The sequence below is a fragment of the Thamnophis sirtalis genome, unplaced genomic scaffold (assembly GCF_051295495.1).
Source record: "Thamnophis sirtalis isolate CommonGarterSnake01/CBP01778 unplaced genomic scaffold, rThaSir2_p1.2 scaffold_9, whole genome shotgun sequence".
Lineage (NCBI taxonomy): Eukaryota > Metazoa > Chordata > Lepidosauria > Squamata > Natricidae > Thamnophis > Thamnophis sirtalis.
The window spans coordinates 33998723-34018773 of record NW_028261389.1 but is presented as its reverse complement, the minus strand read 5'-3'; the positions used below and the strand labels follow the sequence as shown (position 1 = coordinate 34018773).

General features: G+C 37.2%; 2 protein-coding genes across 2 annotated transcripts; both read left to right on the top strand.

Annotated features, from left to right (window-relative positions):
• The first annotated feature begins 1029 nt into the window (after window positions 1-1029).
• Window positions 1030-10570, top strand: LOC106537919 (pentraxin fusion protein). Its single transcript, XM_087723276.1, has 6 exons — window positions 1030-1179; window positions 1617-1667; window positions 3756-4041; window positions 6677-6831; window positions 7522-7569; window positions 9762-10570. The coding sequence occupies exons 1-6, from the start codon at window positions 1119-1121 to the stop codon at window positions 10364-10366; spliced, it is 1206 nt and encodes a 401-aa protein (XP_087579402.1). The 5' UTR covers window positions 1030-1118; the 3' UTR covers window positions 10367-10570.
• A 2118-nt stretch (window positions 10571-12688) lies between these two features.
• APOLD1 (apolipoprotein L domain containing 1) lies at window positions 12689-14506 on the top strand. The gene has a single exon (XM_087722524.1). It carries the CDS (start codon window positions 13589-13591, stop codon window positions 14354-14356), a length of 768 nt encoding a protein of 255 aa, XP_087578650.1. The 5' UTR covers window positions 12689-13588; the 3' UTR covers window positions 14357-14506.
• Window positions 14507-20051: the final 5545 nt, after the last annotated feature.

The window sequence follows — 20051 nt, the reverse complement described above, 5'->3', positions numbered from 1 at the left end:
TCTATTTTGGGAGACCCTGCATTCTAGGGCTTTTCTCCACCTGCATCTAATATCAGCTTAAACATGTCCTTTAACAATAAAGGTGGACAAGAAATATCATGCTGTTTATAGTTTTCTGCAAATTCAGGATGAATGAATTACCCTTCAACTCAACAGTAGAAGGCCTATCAGGTTTCAGTGGAATAATGATCAAACTAAGTTACTCAGTGTTACCCAATTCCTGAAACCTTTAAATGATATCTGTAAAATAAATGTACTGTGATTATAAACACTGTTTCAAAAAGAAAATTGTAATCTGTATTTTCTGACCTTGCCTTCCCAAAGCACCCTATCCTTTTAGGAAATAAACTAGCTAAGAGCCATATGATATATTGATTAAAATGCTGGGCTTGGAGAGGGGAAACCCACGTTTTAGTCCTGTCTTAGTTATGGAAGGCAATTGGCACTGCCTCTCAGCCCTAATCAGTGCCAGGCTTGGCAATAAGCCATCTGAAAACAATGACTTGTGGCATCACGTACTAAAACTTTGCTGTGTGACTTCTGCAGGCACAGTCTAAAAGAAGAGGTATGGTAATCAAAGAAGAGAAATGCTAAGAAAAAATAGAAGAAAACTATCCACGTTTCTGCTGTATATATAGAGCAGAGCACTTATTTCTTCAGATCATTAATATATATGCATAAGTAGTGCACTAATGTGCCTATCATCCCTGTCATTGTATTTTTATTCTCTTATTCTTGTTCTCATTTTTATTTGACATATTCCAATAAATAAAATAAATATGTATGTTAAATACTAACTAATACTTTCTGTGTGGAATTTTCACAGTTGTCACTGTGTTCTGAGTATTCCTGTTCAGTCAGTTACACTGTGGACCCATTAAATCTTTTATCTTACTGGATAAAATACACTACACTACTCAAGATCTTTCTCACCACTGAGAATTTCCCAGCCACCAGGTGTTGCATGGGCGCCTTGGCTTTCAAGGTTTGGAGAACAGCTTACAGAAAGAAAAAAGATTGTCACTGAAATTAATGGAGAAAGAAGAGAAAATCTCCTGAACGCTGCAAGAGATATTGAAACGGCTGCACAGTAGTTGAAAAAGCTGGTAAAAGAAAACATGTTATGCAACGTTGCAGTCCAGATTACTGTAGCTGTCCATTGGCTTATTGCATATAAATGTAAGTAGCAGAGTACCAATTACTTTGCTGGATGATTTAGGTTTTAATCTTAATTTTGGTACATGAAATCCAGCAAAAATTTATATGACTCCTATTGGATTTAATGTCACATTTAAGGCTTCTGCCTGAGGCATAATAACTGGGACTAAAATCGATTGAATGTGGTAAAAATTTATGTAGAGGCTAGGAGACTGGAAAAAGAAATAATTGGTTCACGTGGCACATAATTAAGGTATTGGACTGGAGTGAGATCAAGCCAGAAGTCAGTTAAGTGTCTCTGTTCTGGATCAGAATGTATATATTTTTGAGTAAATAGCTGCTGGTTTTGCAACTGTACTACTGGCTTAAAAAAAAGATTTCTGCCTACTTTTTCTTGCCATATTTCTCTCTCTACTAACTCATTTGCTATTTGGATTAATAATAGTTCTTCTTTTTAGATGGTGCAGGCAGTGGGCCTGTGGTAGAAGCTTCAATAATCCCAGTTGGAGGTAAATGTAAACTCTTAGCATGCATGATATATTTATTTATAATGCTTACCCATCTGAGGTATTATATATTGTTATTGCAGCAATATAGACAAAATTATGGAATATATTTTAAATCTCTTCATTTTTTATTAGAAATCATCTGACTTTGATTAATCTCAAAGAGACTAAGGAAGATTGATTTGTTCATTTCCTGCCTTTTTTATTTTTACAAATCACTCAAGGTGGTGAACATATCCAACACTTAAAAACAACCCAATGGGCTGCATGTTGCCCTTCACTTAATTTTGGAAATATATATTACATGCCAGTTTGGATGGCAAATCATGGTTGGTAGCTTATGGCAATGTGTGAATTCAACCAATTATGGCTTATAGAAGAAATTGATTAAGTAACCCATGACTAGTGAGCTCAGCAACGAACCTTTTCATGCAGTTTAAAGTGAATAGCCTCAGAATGGAGGACTGGGTGGTCTTCGGATGTTTGGGGACTGTAGTTATCAGAATTCCTCAGAGGGGCAACTCTGAAACATCCATAGTAAAGAGGTGGAGGAGTCGAAAGGAAGGTGTCCTTACCCACACCATTTGCCACAACTCTTCCTCGGACCTGGGATCTCAACCCTCACACTTCTATTATCTGAGTTCCAGGCTGTCCCAGTGAAAAAAATGTGTCAGGCAGGGAATTATGTTATTAAAACATTCTTGAATAAGGAAATGTTCTGCATCACCTGGAATCCGGATAGAGTACAAGAGAAAATCTCCCTTCACCGGCAATCAGATTCCCACCCCTACCCCTCTTAGGTTTCAGTTTTCCTCTTTTAAACAAAGACACTATTGGAAGAAATGTCCATCTGGGAAACATGGAGACTGCTTGGAAAGAAGGTTTATTGATGAACAGGATCACATGCCTTGAAGATCTTGGGCAAAGAAAAAAGGGAGGAGATGCTGAGAGTGCCTGAGAGTGGATTTTATGCCCTTTCTGGGCTTTTGAATTTCAGCTTGTATTCTGATTGATTGTCAGACTCCCATGGGGCCATGCAGGGGTAACTTTGTAGGCTGTGTTTTGAGTCCAAGCTTGGTTGAGCCTTGCTCAGTGATGTAATCTTCCAAGATGCCATGTGATGGATTCTGTTGCTAGAAGGTAATCCTACCTTTGTTGGATCTTGGGTGATGGTATTTGCTTATGAATACACCTAGCCATCACTTTATCTTTTAAGTGCTGACATCTGCGGTGGGCTGTTGAGTGTGGGGGCTATTAAGAGTGAGTCTGCTTCCTGCATAAAAACATGTTTCTCCATTTCTCATCCAGGGAAATATAATATTCTGCCGTTTTAATATTTCCAAGAATATTTCATTTTTTCTAGGAGTGGGTGGGTGCTAATTTCCTACAACACCAAATCCAAGTGGGTATGGCAAAATGTGGAACTGCATTACAAACTTAATCCTGGAATGTCCAAGAAAGTAAAGATTTTTATTTGACTACAAGGCACAAAGTAGGAATTAGGCTGGAAAGCTGAACTACAACCAACTATCTGAAACCGAGATCTGTATTACAAAGCTCACAGTAGTCAGTAATTTATAAACAAATGAGGTAGACTGATAATTGAAATACAAAAATTATTTTTTTTAACACTGAACAGGTTTTCTGTTGGTTTTTTTAAAATTACAACTAAAATAAAAGTTCCTTTTCCGCTTTTACTTTGTTGGTTGCCTTTCTTCTAAAGTTTGCTGGCTTTAGACCTGAATCCTCAGGTCCTGAACCCTACCCCTTCACTCTCACTAGGGAATACAATGGTTGTTATACTTGAAGCTCTCCCCCCCATCAAGTTAACTGCTCAAAATTAAAAGACCCCTTAATCTACTGCAGGATCCCATGATGGGAATGGCACAATTAGATAATTTCCATTGAGGATAAGGTACTAGTAACCTGAAAACTACAGTAGTCCTACAACTTCCATCACCCTTACTAGCCATCTAGATGATGCTAAGAGATTATTTTCTGATACATCAAATGTGTGTCTCATATTATTAGATGCTCTCTTGTTTGCTTTTGCATTAAATAAATGTACCATTGTCTCCATTTCCATGCCAGACCCTAATATAGCAGTGGGAAAACTTTCATCCCAGTCTAGTACATTTGAAGAAAAAGGGGAGTCATGGAAGGCCATTGATGGATCCCTGGCAAATATCTATACAAATGGAGACTGCACTCTGACAAAGAAGGATTTTGAGCCCTGGTGGATGGTAGATTTGACTTCAGAATTTCAGGTATCTGCAATAGTGATCACAAACAGAGGAGACTGTTGTGAGTCACGAATAAAAGGCGCTGAGATTCTGATTGGAGATTTGCCACAGAAGGGCGGCACAATGAATCCCAGGTACTGGCACGATACTATATTGTCCTCTTAAGTGGGTTTATGAGAAATAAGTCTTACTGAAACTTAAATCCGAGCATTTGTGTGAATAAACCCAAATGAAGCTTTTTTAAGACATGCAACTCACAATAATTTAGGAAGATTTAGATTTCCTGTCCTGTGAAGTGGAGTGTTGCAGAATGTGGCACTACAACATTCTGGATAAGTAGCAATTTTAGGAGGAGAGACATGTTAGTTTATGGTGCCAAAAAAAATCAGACAGAGTTTGGTATAATCTTTTCTGACTAAATTTTTTTAAAGGACATACACTTTTTGATCTGCAGCTCACTTCATTGACTTAAAACTGTAATAAAGCCTGCTCATCACAGTCGTAAGTGTGACAGTTATAAACTGGGTCACCGATCCAATTTTATGACATTTTTGTGGCAGTCGTTAAGTCATTAAGTGAATGTACTAGTTTTGCTGAAAACTAGTAAATGCCAGTTTTTGGCTGAACTGTTGTAAATTCAGTCACATGACACTCCAAATGGCCGTGAATTGAGTTGTTGAGCACTCAAAATAATTCTTTTAAGTAATTTTCTTGCCCTGTCAATTGTAAGTCCAGTTTTGATAACATCTCTATCTTGTCATCTAAAATTTGTTCTATATCTATAATTTCAATGACGACATGTTTTGTGTCTATAGAAGCAGACATCATTATACACATTGTTGATATTGTGGCTATTTTCTGATTCCAGTCTTCAAAATTCTTCTTTAATATATCCATTCTTAGAACGTTTTCAACATTTTTCAGGTTATAAATTGTTCCTCTTAACTTTAGCCCCATCTAGTGCCTATTTGTTGAATTCATGAAATTGCATTTTTGCTTTGTAAAATCCTAAAGAGAATTTATTTCCAGTGAACAGCTGTTCGTTCTTTATAATTAATTCCAAAATCTTATTATGAAAGTTTCAACATTTCAATTTTATTTGCTCCTTTAGCCCATTCATAACTTTCTAAAATCAAAATCTTATTTAGCTTTTTGCTGTTTATATCAGATTATTTAAATTCTTAAATTTATCATTAAATTTTTCTTTCATTTAGGATTGAAGGCAGACTCAACTGGCATTTTCAGATTGATCAATCCAAGGATCTTTAATAGCTTAGAAGTAGTTAATGAGCAATTTCACAAAGTGGTTAGAAAGTGCGGTTTGTGAACTTAGTATTCTTTAAAAGTGCAAACAAAATAATCTCATCATCTCCTGCCACTCACACCAGTGGAAAACAGCTGTCCTTTGATCCCCTTATGAGGAGCAGCCTTCCTTACTTGTCCCAATCTCCCATCCTCTCCTTATGTGGGAAGTTCCAGGGAACCATTTGATTAACCGGTTTCTTGGTCTTTGCTACAGTTGCCCATCTTCAGTTTGCCATACCTCTCCTGGAAATCCCAATTAAATTTTCCTTCTGATGCTTGACATGCAGCTACATCTACTTGACACCACTGTGTAATCCCGACATAACCCTTTTCAGGTATTTAGCAGTCATCCAGATGTTCTATAGCCACATCTGCAGTTCCAGCTAGGCATGGTTATTTTCAAAATACTGTATTTCATTACTGATTATTTTCATCTCTTTTTGCCAGTTAGTTCTATAGCAATTGAAGAGGCTCAGTTTTTTTTGGACTCAAGCCCCTTTTCTGACTTCACTTTGTCTTTATTTCTGGAAAACTTGAAGTTTTTCCTAAACTCACCCTTTGGTTAGTTAGTTGTTGCATTTTGATTGAAAGAAGTTCCAAAGTTTTAATTTTGAGTATTACACATTATGTTGAGCTGAACATTAATAAACTGCAATTGTTTTTGGAGAGGTTAAATATTTTGAAGCTGGGTTAAATAATAAATAGGTACTAATCGATGTTTGATCAGTGCACCAATGAATCTAAAACTTACCCTGTGGTAAGATGAATAGCCAATGAATTTAATAAATAAATAAATACAATTTCATCTTGTGAATTAGTGCATCTGCAGTAAAATGTAACTATTTTACAAGTCAATGGGAAGATTGCCAATCTATACCATCATATTTATTCTACTTGCTCCAGAAGCAAATTAAATTGCACAGTATAGTTTTAGGTAAAGGTAAAGGTTCCTCTCCCACATATGTGCTAGTCATTCCCAACTCTAGGGGACGGTGCTCATTTCTGTTTCAAAGCCGAAGAGCCAGCGCTGTCCAAAGATGTCTCCGTGGTCATGTGGTCGGCGTGACTAAACGCCAAAGGCGCACGGAACGCTATTACCATCTCACCAAAGGTGGTTCCTATTTTTCTACTTGCATTTTTACATGCTTTCAAACTGCTAGGTTGCCAGAAGCTGGGGCAAGTAACGGGAGCTCACTCCATTACGCAGTGCTAGGGATTCGAACTGCCAACCTTTCTGATCGACTAGTTCAGCATCTTAGCCACTGAATCTAGTCTTGTATAGTTTTACAAGGACCAATATTAGAAGAACAGAGATTACTAGCAGATATAGTTCCCCATCTGTTCTGAGAATCTTGTGAAAATCATGGCTTGTCTTAGCATGAATGTTGATAGGACTCATACATAAAACTCAGGGACTCAGATTGTGCCAGTCTGCAGTTTAATAATAATCTGGCCCCTTGGCAGGTGTGCTACAATCAACAGCATGGAACGTGGGGAAACAATGTCATTTAACTGTGCAGGCATGCAAGGACAGTATGTGACCATCACAATCCCGGGGAGATACGAATACCTAACAATCTGTGAAGTGCAGGTTCTTGCACATCCATGGCTTCAAATAGGTAAATAGAAACTGTGTGAATATTATGTGCACAGTAGTGAACAGAGGATGTATGGCTTATGTAATGTTCTGTGTTTGCTGTATTTCATCATAATGGGGATTTTGCTTTACATCAGACATCTAATGTAAGAAAAATGTAGACTAAGATGCACATACCTTTAACTGACAGCATTGATGGTTTCCTGTTTTGTTGCTATAGGAAAAGTGAATTCTTGTATTTATGGGGTGATCAGCAGAATAGCAAAATAATCAGACAAAGAGAAAGATGATTTACTGTTTCACAACATCTTTCATTTCATGGAAAAGGAGATAAAAGTTATACAGTTAATAAATATTCAGGTAGTAGGAACTGCATTGCAATAGTGGGGATTTATTGGTCTGAAGGTGTAATCCTTAGCTATCCTGAAGCTGAGCTATAAAATTTTACCAGTGAAATGGCTAGTTAGAAAAGAATGTTTTTTATTTTATTTATTTTTAAAAAAAATTATGATCTCAAAAGGGGACTTTTAGGAGACAAACTGCCTGCATTGTTTATTTTAAGAGAGAGAGAGAGAGAGATTGATTGATTGGTTTTCATGAGGGTGGGGTAAGGCACCCTTTTCCATATCTACATCCTCTTTCATTTCCTAGTAGGTCAAACTAGCAAATCTTATTCTTGAATATTAGAAATCAGACATTTCATTTCTTACAGTTCATGATGGAGGAAGGAGTCCTGTTCGAGACAGTGAAACTGACTCAGGTATGTGAGAAATCATCATATCTTTGCCCAGATGTATCCACATGTACAATTCACCTGTCAAGAGGATCTCTGACAGGTCACTGGGGCGTGTGGGTGGATACAGAAGTAATAGGGAGAGGTTAGTAATTGAATGTCACTGATTTGCTTCGTCCTGACTGATGTTTGGCAGGAAAGACACAAAACAAGTATCGGATCAAAAAGGTGGCGAAATGTTACTACTGCTCCTGCTGCTTTTTGTCTCAGGGCCTTTGAGATTAATTCATTGAAAGCGAACTAACAGAGGAAGGGGACAGAGATAGAGGCAGAAGTAAATAATGAATCATTTTATATACACCTATATATGTTGGAACACTCTAATCGGTGGGATTCAAATAATTTAACAACCGGTTCTCTGCCCTAATGACCATCTGGGTAGGTGGGGCTCGGTGGTCATGTGACTGGGTGGGCGTGGCCAACTCAAGGTCACTCAGGTCGATGGACGCTTCACCTTAGCTGTTACAATGTAATAAGGGTTAACCGGAGAGGCAGTTTCTGTAAACAGGACAATAAAGATTAGGCTAGAAACAACACTAGAATGTTTCCTTCCTGCCTTCCTTACAGGATTAGCCCTGTAAAGTGGGAAAAAACAAAAGGAGATTTCTTCCAACAATTGGTTCTCTGAACTACTTAGAAAATTACCAACTGGTTCTCCCGAATAGGTGTGAACTGGCTGAATCCCACCACTGAACCTAATACTAAAAGTTATTTAGAGGATACAAAAGAAGAATAAAGATACAAAAAAAGCAGAAGAAGATATATAATAGTTATTTGATTTACATTTCACCCCAATCAGAAAATACTGTTAGCAAAAATGTAATACAAAATCCTTCGTAAAAGGCTAAAAACAATCAAATCACATCCCACTGTTACTTACACTACCTGATGACATCAATTCAACCCTCCATGGCTTTCCAAAGTAACTTTGTTTTTAACAACTTAAAGAAAATCTGTAGAGGAAGGAGGAATTTGATTTCTGAGGGAGGCTATTTCAAAATGTCAACAAACTCTTCTATCTTTTAAAAATGTGTGGAATCACAAGGCAGTTCTGAGATGTTCAATTTGAATATGTTCAAGTGGGCCAAAATTGGGTAGAAAAGATTGTCCTGTCATCACTTGGACACCAAACCATATAGGTTAAAAAAATCCCAGCACTTTAATTAATCCCAGCACTTGGAGCTAATAGAAACCAATGTAGGATTTCATTAAGCACTTACGTATGCATCAGAGGTGGGTTCCTACCGGTTCAGCCCGGTTCGGCCGAGTAAGTAATAACTCTGCTGCCCACGCATCCGAACTGGTTCTATTGGGGGTGCCTACAGTGCTGCAATCTTGTTTTTTTGCTTCTGCACAGAAGCAATTTTTAAACTATTGCGCATGTGCATGTAGCGCACATCAAGCGCGCGCATCCAAAGCGCATCCCTGAGCAAACTGGCAGTAAAAGAATCTGGAACCCACCCCTGGTATGTATGTAATGAAAAATATATAAACTGTTTTAAAAAAAACCAATGTAAGATATGGGTGCAGTGTGCTCATGTTAGTGAATGTCCATCAGCAACTGGGCTGATATATTCTGGACCAACTCTGAGACCATACTTCTAAGTAGGTTTAAAAGGCAACCTCATGTACTGCATGCAATAAAGTAGTCCAAATCAGAGATGATAAGGAAGAGAGTCACTGCCACAACAGTCTGTCACTCCAGGTATGGCTGTGATTGGTATACAAACTGAAGTTAGGCCAGACTTTCACCTGCCCATCTAGCAATAACTGTTACTCTAGAAAGAAACTTCCTCCTTCAAGATAAGTACCACTCCATGAAGAAGAACACTTGAGACATTGAAGAACTTTAATGGACAAATAGTAGCTCTAGCTTGCTTTGGTAGAATTTCTGCTTTTTATATCCCATCCATAACCTTACAGTCTATAGACACTGTGTCTTGATATTGACAGCATCTCCTGTTTACCCCAGAGTAATAATGTACAGATAGGTATCAGTCTATTGTTGTTAACCACACCTATATAATATATAATGGTTTTTATAACATACTGTATGCTAATTACTGTAGTATGCAAGATATAGCTCTGTGATAACACATAAGTAAAAACACTGATTTAGTGTGCTTCTTGAAAGGTCATGATAATGTTCTCTCTCCTAGGTCTACAAGGAAGAGTTCTGAGTTTCCCCAAGGAATCAAAAGGCAGTTTTGTGATCATATCCCCAATGCGGCATTTGAATTTGATGGAATTCACACTCTGTATGAGGATTGCAGTAGAATATTTAGGTGAACACAACATAATTCTCTTCTCCTACCTTTCTCAAAGTGATGAATTGAGAATCTTGCGTGAAGCAATGGGCCACTTTGGTTTACACATGGGGGGTAGGAGTGTGAGGTTTGCCCTTCCTGATCTCAGCCCTCTGGGGAGCCACATCTGTGTCACTTGGGAGTCAGTATTTGGCCTTACAGCCTTTTGGATGAATGGAAAAAGTAGTATCCGAAAGGTGTATAATATGGGACACATTCTACAAGCAGGTGGCACAGCAATGCTTGGCCAGGATCAAGGGGCACAAAATATGTCTGATCAGAAAAAGGCATATTTTGTAGGAGAAATAACAGATCTCTACATGTGGGATTATGTACTAAAATCACATGACATACAGAAAGTTTTCCAGGCCCATGAGTTTCCCAGCGGAAACATCTTTGATTGGAAAATATTGCCATATAAAATTAGAGGTAATGTGATGGTATTGCCTAAGGGCTAATAATTCTGTGTGTACATATAAATAAGTATGGAAATACAATCCTATTTCATTGGGCAGCAAGTAAATAAGCAATAGTGGTATGATATCTAAGATGTTGAAACATAACTAGTGAACATTTTCTTCTTAGTTTGTAACCGTTCATGTTAAAATTCCTTGAATGAACCCATGAAAATATAAAAAATAAAATTGTCTTATGAATAACAAGTTTGATAAAGTGTATTTTTCTTTCTCATTTGATATGGCCAACTAAAATATCAAAAGACATGTCTGATGTTTGGAGGCTGGCACAGTTTAAGGAAAAATGCAAATGGCTATAAATGTGGTCCAGTTGCTAGGGGCCTGACGTGCAATCACAGGACTGTGGGGAGGGGGGGGATCGGTCATTAGAATCTTTTTTTGTGGGGAGGGGTCTGTCATAACTTCAAACAATTGCTAAGTGACTGATCATAAGTCAAGGACTATCTGTACTTGATGATCATCCAATCTGCAGATTTTCCTTCTGTCTCCCAAGATCATTCCCAAATACCATTATACCGCTTCTTGGTTTTCAAAACACTGAAAAGTTGGGTATCATCCACAAACTTAGTCAGCTCACTGCCTATCCTTAAGCCTAGGTCCATTCTGAACATTAACAAGCAGTAGCCCCAACACAGATCTATTTCTTACTTTCCTCCACTAAAAGTTGCTCATTCATTCTTGCAGTTTCCTTTTCCATGTTTTAGCTAGAGACAGTTTGGTGTAGTGCTTAAGGCATCAGGTGAGAAACTGGGGGACCCTGAAATCTAGCCTCATCTTGAACACAAAGCCAACTGGGTGATGTTTGGAACACATTCTCTCAGCCCTAGGAAGGAGGCAATGGCAAACTACTTCTGAAAAATCTCGCCAAGAAAATTGCAGAGACACGTCCAGGCAGTCTCCAAGAATGTTTTAGATAGTTAACAATAAGTGGATGAATCCTCTTCTCTCATGATCACTAAGTCTGCCCCTTTGATGAGGAAAGTTGTCTAAGGCTTTTCTAAAATTTTCAAGAGTAGATACAATAGGTGCCTATATGCATTTTTGAAAGCTGGATAACTCTGGATCTGGTGTATCCCAGGCAATCAAAAGCAACATTCCCGTGACACGTTTTTCTCCTTTACAAAAGAAACAGAAATCAAGTAATCTTGAAGATTGGATGAGATCATCCCCTATTTTCTGAAAAGATTCTGCCAGCTCAGTCACCTGCCTGGAAGGCACAGAATCCCATAAGCTGAAAGAATGATGTCACCAGTTATTTCAAGAAGAGGAAGGGTAGAGTCCTCCCCTTGGGAAATGACCACATTTGATTAGAGTCAGGAACAGTAGTGTGTATGTTTGTGAGTGTGTGTAGATGTATTTTAGAAAAAGTGAACACACAGTTTAAAGATGGTTTCCTGAATCTAACAGGAGTGGCACTTGTCTCCATGGCCAGTGTTCAGTGTCATATCCTTCTGAAGTCTCCAGGGGAAGGATGGTGTGTAGGGGTGCCAGGAAATGACATATTTCTGGTCTGATGCAAAGCAATCCCACTGGAGCAAAGGGGGGAGGTTGTGGAAAGTATAAATAAAGCTGTTCCCAAAACAGCTTGAGAATTATTCATGAGAACACCAGTCTGAGAGAAAATGATGGTAGGTGGAATTAATACTTTTTCAATCTTTGACAACTTTTTGAACATTTTATTGAAGATACTTTTATCCTTGCTTTTCTATGAAATAATTTACTTTACCTAAAAAGAATACTAACTAACCCACTTACCATAAGTCAGTGATTCTTCTTTTGTGCTTTCTAGTCAGTGTTGACTCCTGGTGACTGCCTGAACTAATTATTGCGGTTTTCTTGGCTAGATTTTTGGAAGTGGTTTGCCATTTCTTTCTTCCTAGGGTTGAGAAAAGTGAATGACCCAAGATCACCCTGCTAGCTTTATGCCTAAAACAGGACTAGAATTCACAATTCTCCAGTTTTTAGCCTTGTGCCTTAACCACTACTAAATTGGCTCTCATTATTATTGTACTTCATTTTAAATTGTCATTCAAATGTATCCAGCAAATATTCTACAATGTAATGATGTCTTGGGCTGCAGTTTATGCTCTTGGACTTGGAAGGGAAAGGAAAGAAGGTTTTTTTATATTTAAAAAATTGTTATGTTTTACTGCTGAAATATAGAAAACTACAACCCTAGTTTTAAAAAGATAGTGATTATATAGTGAATGTGATTAAAAAAACAAACAGATTATGGTAAAAATTAATTCAGGCTTATCATTAAATCTAACTGACATGGAGACATTCTACATCACCTCCTCAGTTTTAAACAGAAACTTTTCAAAATGAAACTTGTATCCTGAAATCATTTCTTAAAATCGGGAGTGTAGACATCTTTCCAATCACCTAAATGTATGATTTTGTTGTGTCCCAAGCTTGAAAAAGCCAAAGCTTTTTATGAAATGACCAATTCCATATTTTTGGAATGTAATTCAACATCACATTAAGACCCTTATATATCACATATCTTTCTTTGAACTTGTGCTGGACCCCCATAATATCATTTTTGTTTAGTTCTTAGCCTAGGAATGAGACAGTTTTAAGTCCTAGCTACATTAGTGTTAAAATATATTCCCCTCTCCTTTATTCCAATATTGTCCAAGGGCAACCTCAAAGTCATCATAAAAGTTTAATCTTCTTCATTATCTTTGAGATATGAGGTGATTGGCAGAGACTGAAAGACAGGTAAATAAAGATAGCAGAGATTGATACTGGGGCTAGCAAATTTGATTCCTGTATAGTTTTCTGGGTGAAGTATGGGAAAAAGTCATATAGTATGTACATGAGAAAGCTGAAGTCCAAAATAGATCATGTTTATTTTCACTTAGGGATATATGCCTCTCTTACTGGTGATTTGCAAGGGAGTGCAGTAATTCAATAGCTCTCAAACGATGCTACAAAAGATAGTCCATGAAAAGTTTCACAGGAAAGCTTACCAAGATTTTAGGGATTAGTTTTAGAGGGCGATATCAGAAGGAGCAAAAGGTCTTGGAGCAATGAAGAGTTAAGGGGCAAGGGCTTAAATCTCACATTAAAATAGGATATGGTTTTATAGAATGAGTAAAAAGCAAATTGCCAAATTGCTTCCCTGTAGATATATTAGGATGGCAACTCTCAGAATTCCTGGGCAGGGCAAACTTTGTTTAGGATTTCAGATGCACCTGCATGTCTCTTGGTCAAGGTATGAGGTTGCCTTTCTTAGTGACCTTCTTTTATTTTCCCTTCTTTTCCATGAAGATTATGGAGTACGATGTCTTCTCCTTCAGTTTCGATCCTACATATCGCTTCTACAACACACTGCTTGACCAGCAAAGCCAGCTATGCAACCACATCAAGAAACTCCAAAAGATATTACAGAGACTCAGCAAACTGAACAGATGTTCTGTCATTGCACATCTAATGGGAAATTCTTTAAGTGCAGCAGGAGCAATTATGGCCATAGTGGGGCTGTCTTTGAGCCCTGCAACTCTAGGAGCCTCTCTCTTGGCTTCTGGGGTGGGTTTAGGAGTGGCGGCTGCAGGAGGGGCCGTTTCCATTACTTCAGACCTTTCTTTAGTGTTCTGTAACTCCAAGGAGGTGAAAAGAGTAAAAAAGATTGCACTGGCCTGTCACAATCAGATGAAGGAAACGATGAATTGCTTGGAGTTCCTGCACCGCAGTTGGAATCCCACAGACCCTTTCTTATTGCAGACTGAAAAAAATGCTTGTATTGCCCTTTATAATTCCACCTGCTTCCTGGTGTTCTGTGGTCCTCAGGGCTTTCTGTTGCCTGAGCACACAGAAGAGGTGACAAAAGTGAGCCATATCCTACTTAAGGCAAAAATCCAGAAACTGGCTGAAAACCTAGAAGTCTGTGCAAGACACATGGATGAAATCTGCAAGCTTTTAGAAAGCAGGAAAGCATGTTCCTGGAGGACAAAAAGATTAGTATGATGACATGGGATGAATGGTCAGAATGACTCTGCAGTAACACCAAGTCTTCTTGAAAAAATGTAACCTGGGCATAAAAATGCTGAATACCGGTACTGTAATTTAAAATTAGGATTTTATGTACCCAGGGATTTTCTCTATGCATTTCCTAGGATTTGCAATTATCTGCAACCTTTTATTTTTATTTTATTTTGCTTTTGTTTTGCTGATCAATGTAACATGCAGAAATCATAGTTGTATCAGTTTGTAGCCTATACTTTCAGCACATTTCAAGGGAAGTTGTTTGTCACGAAGCACCATACTTGGGTTTTCTGGGCAGGAAAAGTTTTCCAAATGTCTGATTGTAAGATAGCACAGTAAGCTGAACTTTCCTTAACACATGAAATTTCAATTAATGTTTCACAATAGGAGGAAAATATAGGCGGGAATAATTTTCAAAGCTCTGACAGTAATTGTATTTGAATGCTCAAGGGGTCATGACGGAATATGCCAGCATAGACAAAAATATTTAGCAAGTTCAAAACCTGTTGAAGTGTTAGAATCAGACAGATAAGCAAAGCCTAAATATTTCTGAACTTTTCCTTATGATGTTCTCATAGCACATGGAAATTTACCCTATAAGTAGGGTTAGAACTGAATCATTTCTTTACTTTCGTTTCTAGAATTTACGATCTTTGTCTCATTTGTCTTTCATGTACTCTTTTCACACATTTGCCAGAATATATGTAATTTTATATTTATTTATATGGGCCAGTATTATTGAACTCTTTGTTTAAAAGAATAAGAACACTGTTAACACAAGATAAGATATTCTTCACTGTGTCTGAGGCAACATCTTTAAGTTGCTTGAAGTCATTTTCTTTGCCAATATTTTCATTCAAAAGACATGATAAAGAAGCCAAATAAAAACTAGGTTGCAAACCAAGATTCCCCCCCCCCAACATTCTATTAGAATTTCATTTGAAGAATTATTTTTAAGAAACCTCCTATGCATTTCAGAAACATTTTACAAATATTTTAAGAAAAGCCTTTGCAGATTGAATCTTTTGATAAAAACTGTTCTGTGTTCACTAACTTCACTGTAAAAAATAGATGTTCCTCTTCACTTGATTAATCATCAGTTTTATATCTTCAAAATATTGTTGAATAGAAGGCTAGGAATAAAAAAAAACCTAAACCAAAGATGGTGGGAACCTTTCCTCAAAGACTTTTTCACAATGGAAAAGAGAGTTAGCCAAGCATTTTTCTTTCTTTTTCTTTTTCCCATTTCTTTCACAAAGGATAAGGCATGCTGGGATCAAAAGATAACAGAAGAGTTGAGTTGTTGCTTTGTAACTGGATACTGTAAACTTCCACTATCTTATTATGTTTGAAATTCATTTTACAAGAAACTGTAAGATTCAGCAGTCTTGATGGAAAAACTAAGAATTAATTGGGAATGATTTTTGCACATTACAGAACTTTTTCACACATCTATACATATTCATGCAAATAATTTTGTTTTAATAGAGTTCCCAAATCTGGACACCAGATAGGGTCATCTGAAGATCTTCAGCCCAAATCTGGTAGTAGTACAACCCGTACCCCCCCCCCCCCATCCCTGCAAGTGGATGTCAGTTCTGTAAACTTTTTAATGTGCTATTGGAAATTATTGCCTGGATGTGATAAATTTGGAACCAGACTCCCTAAAAGAGAAAAGATGAGAAAAAAGGCAAAAATAACCATACATGCCTATCAGAAGAATGAGAAAATGTTTCGAGGTATACATGTAAGCTTAATTCTCAACCAGATGTTGTGTTTTGAGCTATTCCATTTTACAGAGCAGGTCTAGGTTTTATGCAATTGAATGATTTCTCCTATCTCTACAAATAAGAACAAGAGCTCACAACATGACAAAGCTATCCTGAAATGCCTGCTTTCTTTAGGCAGTGATTTTATTTTCATATTGGGGAGCATTCAGTCATATGTGTCCAATGACACAGCTTGGGCTTATCAGTAGTGAGAACGAAACCATCAGGCTGTCAAATCCAAAGATGATGTAATGTTTCCCATTTCTTTTTGTATGAGTAAGGAGTATCTTGGGAGATCTCAAGTTCCTTAAGTGATGGCAATGAAGGAATTTAAATGCATGAGAGTCAAAGGATGTGAGTGTAAGGTGTATTTTGTGGAGACATTATAGCAAATCTGGCATATTCTTTGTCGGTCTGTCCCTGTGGGAAAGGAAAATGTGCCCATTATTATCTCTGGGTTATTTCAGTCATTTATAAAACCAGGAAACATATTCTACAGAATCCTAATGCAGTGTAAAAATCAGAACAAGTATGAAATTATTTTGTGATCTGTTATTTATATTATTTCTTCCCAATTCTTGAAAAATCTATTTCAGAAAAAAGCAACTTCCACAAACATCTCAATGGATTCAGGATATTTGTAAAAATAAATATGATAGCTGGTATTATTTCTTCATCTTCAAATATACAAGTTCAGCAGAAATTATCAGTGGGGTAAAGTTCCATGATCACAATAATATGATCCTAGTTCTTTTAATCTAAGCTCTCTTCTGCTCTTCTATACAACTTCTGAGAACACTTATGATAAACTTAAAACCAAGCGTGACCTTTTGTCCAAATGCTTCATATTATGATTTATTCAAATAACTAACCAAGTGAGATCCCAAACAATGGTCCATCTGCAATTTATGCAAGTAATACTTTGCCACATACTAAACAGGTGCTTCTGATACTGATACAGTACTGTAGCTGAAATTCAGATCAAGAACACTGTGATCCGTGAGCTCCTGGGGCTAATGGATGTGAGTTGCAAAATTCAGTATGACTACTAGATAAAAGCAGAGAGCTAATGCTTTCTGCACTTCTTTACTGCTGTCTAGATTCTTGAAGTCCAGATCTCGTAGCCCTAGGATTTCCAGATGACTACTAACTAAGCAGCCTGTTTTGCATTTGTTAAACAAAATTCTGCACTGGTCACCTCATTTAATTTTCAGCAGCCACATGTTATGTTAGTGGAGTACTCTTTGAGGGAGGGAGATGGTTGTGATGGAATGCAGCCAATAGTGGCACTAGTTTCACTATATACTTTCACCATTAATGAATGCTGAGAATGACTAGAATAGAGTGAATGTATTTATTTCTCTTCTGCGCTTTGTATTTTCAAACCCCTAAAGAAGTAAGAATGCTACTGAACAAGCAAACATGAACCAAAAGCCTGAGAAGGGGCACATGTATCACTGATCTAGAAACCTAACAAAGATACAATATATTTCTGATGCCACACTGCATATAGGACATTTAAACACTAGTATCGCATGTTCCTATGGATTGTTGACATATATAAGAGATTCCAAAGTTATACAAAGGGCAGATCATATGACAAGCAGTTTACACTGCCATGTAGAAATGCCTAAAACAGGTCTAATGCAAATATCTTGGAGACCTAATCGAGCATAAGGAAGAAAAACTCAAAGGAAAGGTAGACATGTATTTTTGAAGTATTGTATGTGGAAAAAAGAAACTGACCAAGAATGAACAAAGAAATCAGAAAGATTGTGTAAGTAGAAAGATTCATTAAGAAAAATGGAAAATAAAGGGGAAAAAACCCTACAGATAAGGCTGCCAGGTGACTAAAAGGGTCTCCTTTTTGAATAATGATAATACACGAATGGTTGGTGGATGTTTAGTCACTGTATATGTTATCACTTCAATTTTTGATTTTTTGTTTGCAAATATTGTTATTTGGCAAGTGTTGCAGAAACGTGGCAAAAATAAATCTTTCATATTTATAACTGATAAATTGGTGACAATATTATTTGTAAAAATACAGCGACTGTGAAGCTTCGACTTTAAGTTACACACAATAAGTTTGTTTGGATTTCTTAACACATTTCCTGCTCTTATACAAGAAGAGGATATGGCACTGTGAGATACCAGCAATTGATGATGCAGGTACGTCATAGTTCTTCAGTGGTCACGCACTTAACTAGGATGGGTTCTCCCCATCCCCCACCATTAACTGGGAAAGTATTCATGCTATGGATACACTTCCTGATATGTTTTAGCCTACGTGAACTCCCTGCACAGCCTATTTCCTGGTCACATGAGAGATATGAATTTGGGAGTAGAAAGAACTGTTGTATATATAATACATGAAAGTATGACTTCTAAATGAATAAAACCCAGTGTATAAGTAATGCTGCTAATCTCTGTTTGTAGGATAGGCACTTAAAAAGTGCTACACAGTCTCTACTTAGATAATAAAGAACAAAAATAAGAGGCTAAAATCACAGATTGTTTTTTTCAGAGCATTTAGAGTAAAGGAGGCATGTAAATAAGGCAGTTAAAATGAGAAACATTTGTAAAAGTCACATTTGGATCTATGACAACTAGGTCTATCAGTTTTATAAATCCTTGGCAAATTACGCACACATTGTAAGTATACACAATAAACACACATATTAGAATAAAAGTGATTTGATCTGAGAGCTGTGTTTATAGCCTTTTACTAAAGCTTGCATGAAAGCTGTCTAGGTATCCTTGGGTCAATCACTCTCTCTAAGCCCAACTCACCTCATAGGATTGCTGTTGTGGGCAAAAAAGGAGGACATAATAGTATTAGGTATGTTCACTACTTTGAGTTACTTATAAATATTTATAAAGGCAAGAACTAATAAAAAGGGAGTTATTTTGGTGTAGTGGCAAAGATAGTGGACTAGAAACCAGGAAACTATGAATTTTAATTCTCTGACAAGCATAAAAGCTGACTGGATCATATATTTGTAACATTTCTACTTTATATGCCAGTCAAGGAACTATTAATTCAGACAAACAATAAAGAACAGATTAATCAAGGAAACATTAAGAATGCTCCCACCAGTACTGACAAGGTGAGCCATTTGTAATAGAGAGCAAACCCTACTCACTTCTAGTACAGATGTTACCTAGTTAGGTAATGAAAACAATCAAGCTGAGAGCACCAATGGGCCTACATTTCTGCCTTATGCACAGCAGCCAGAACTATCCTTCTCTTTTGACTTGGGATAAAAAGTTTACTGCTCCTAAGTATTGGGATAAGTCCCAATAAATCCACATTGATCATTCAGAAAAAACTATATTTAGAATTTACTCCCTTAGCAGTTTTTATCTTAAACTAGCAGAATGTATATCTGCTAGTTTTCTGAAATCTCAAACAGTTGTTCATTTTGGGGAAATAAATACAATACCATTTTATAATTTTCTACATCTCTTCTGGAAACTCCAAGACAATTTAAACACTGCAGAAGCTTCCTTTACATGTATATAATTTCTAAAAGTCATCAAAGTTTTCGACTCAGAAGTTAGCTAACAGTTTTGTTTCACTTCAGTTAATCGGACCCAATAAAGGGCTTTATTTAAAAGTTTGCTTTTCTGGATTTAGCTTTAGGACACATTTACTTTTTCTTTTTTTACTGTACTTAGACTCCATACCTTCCCCAAGATCTCTTGGCAGCGGTCTTTGGGATCAGTGGTGGTCTGTATTGTAACACTCAAGAGCCTCCCCTAGGAGCTTTGGGCAAGGGGAAAGATATTATAAAAATTAGGCGCCTCTTTTTCTCTATCGAGAACCCCGACTCGCCTCCAGCGCAGCAGTAAAACTTTCGACGGACAGGAGACTTAAACAACGTTCTTCCCAAAGATGGGCGGCT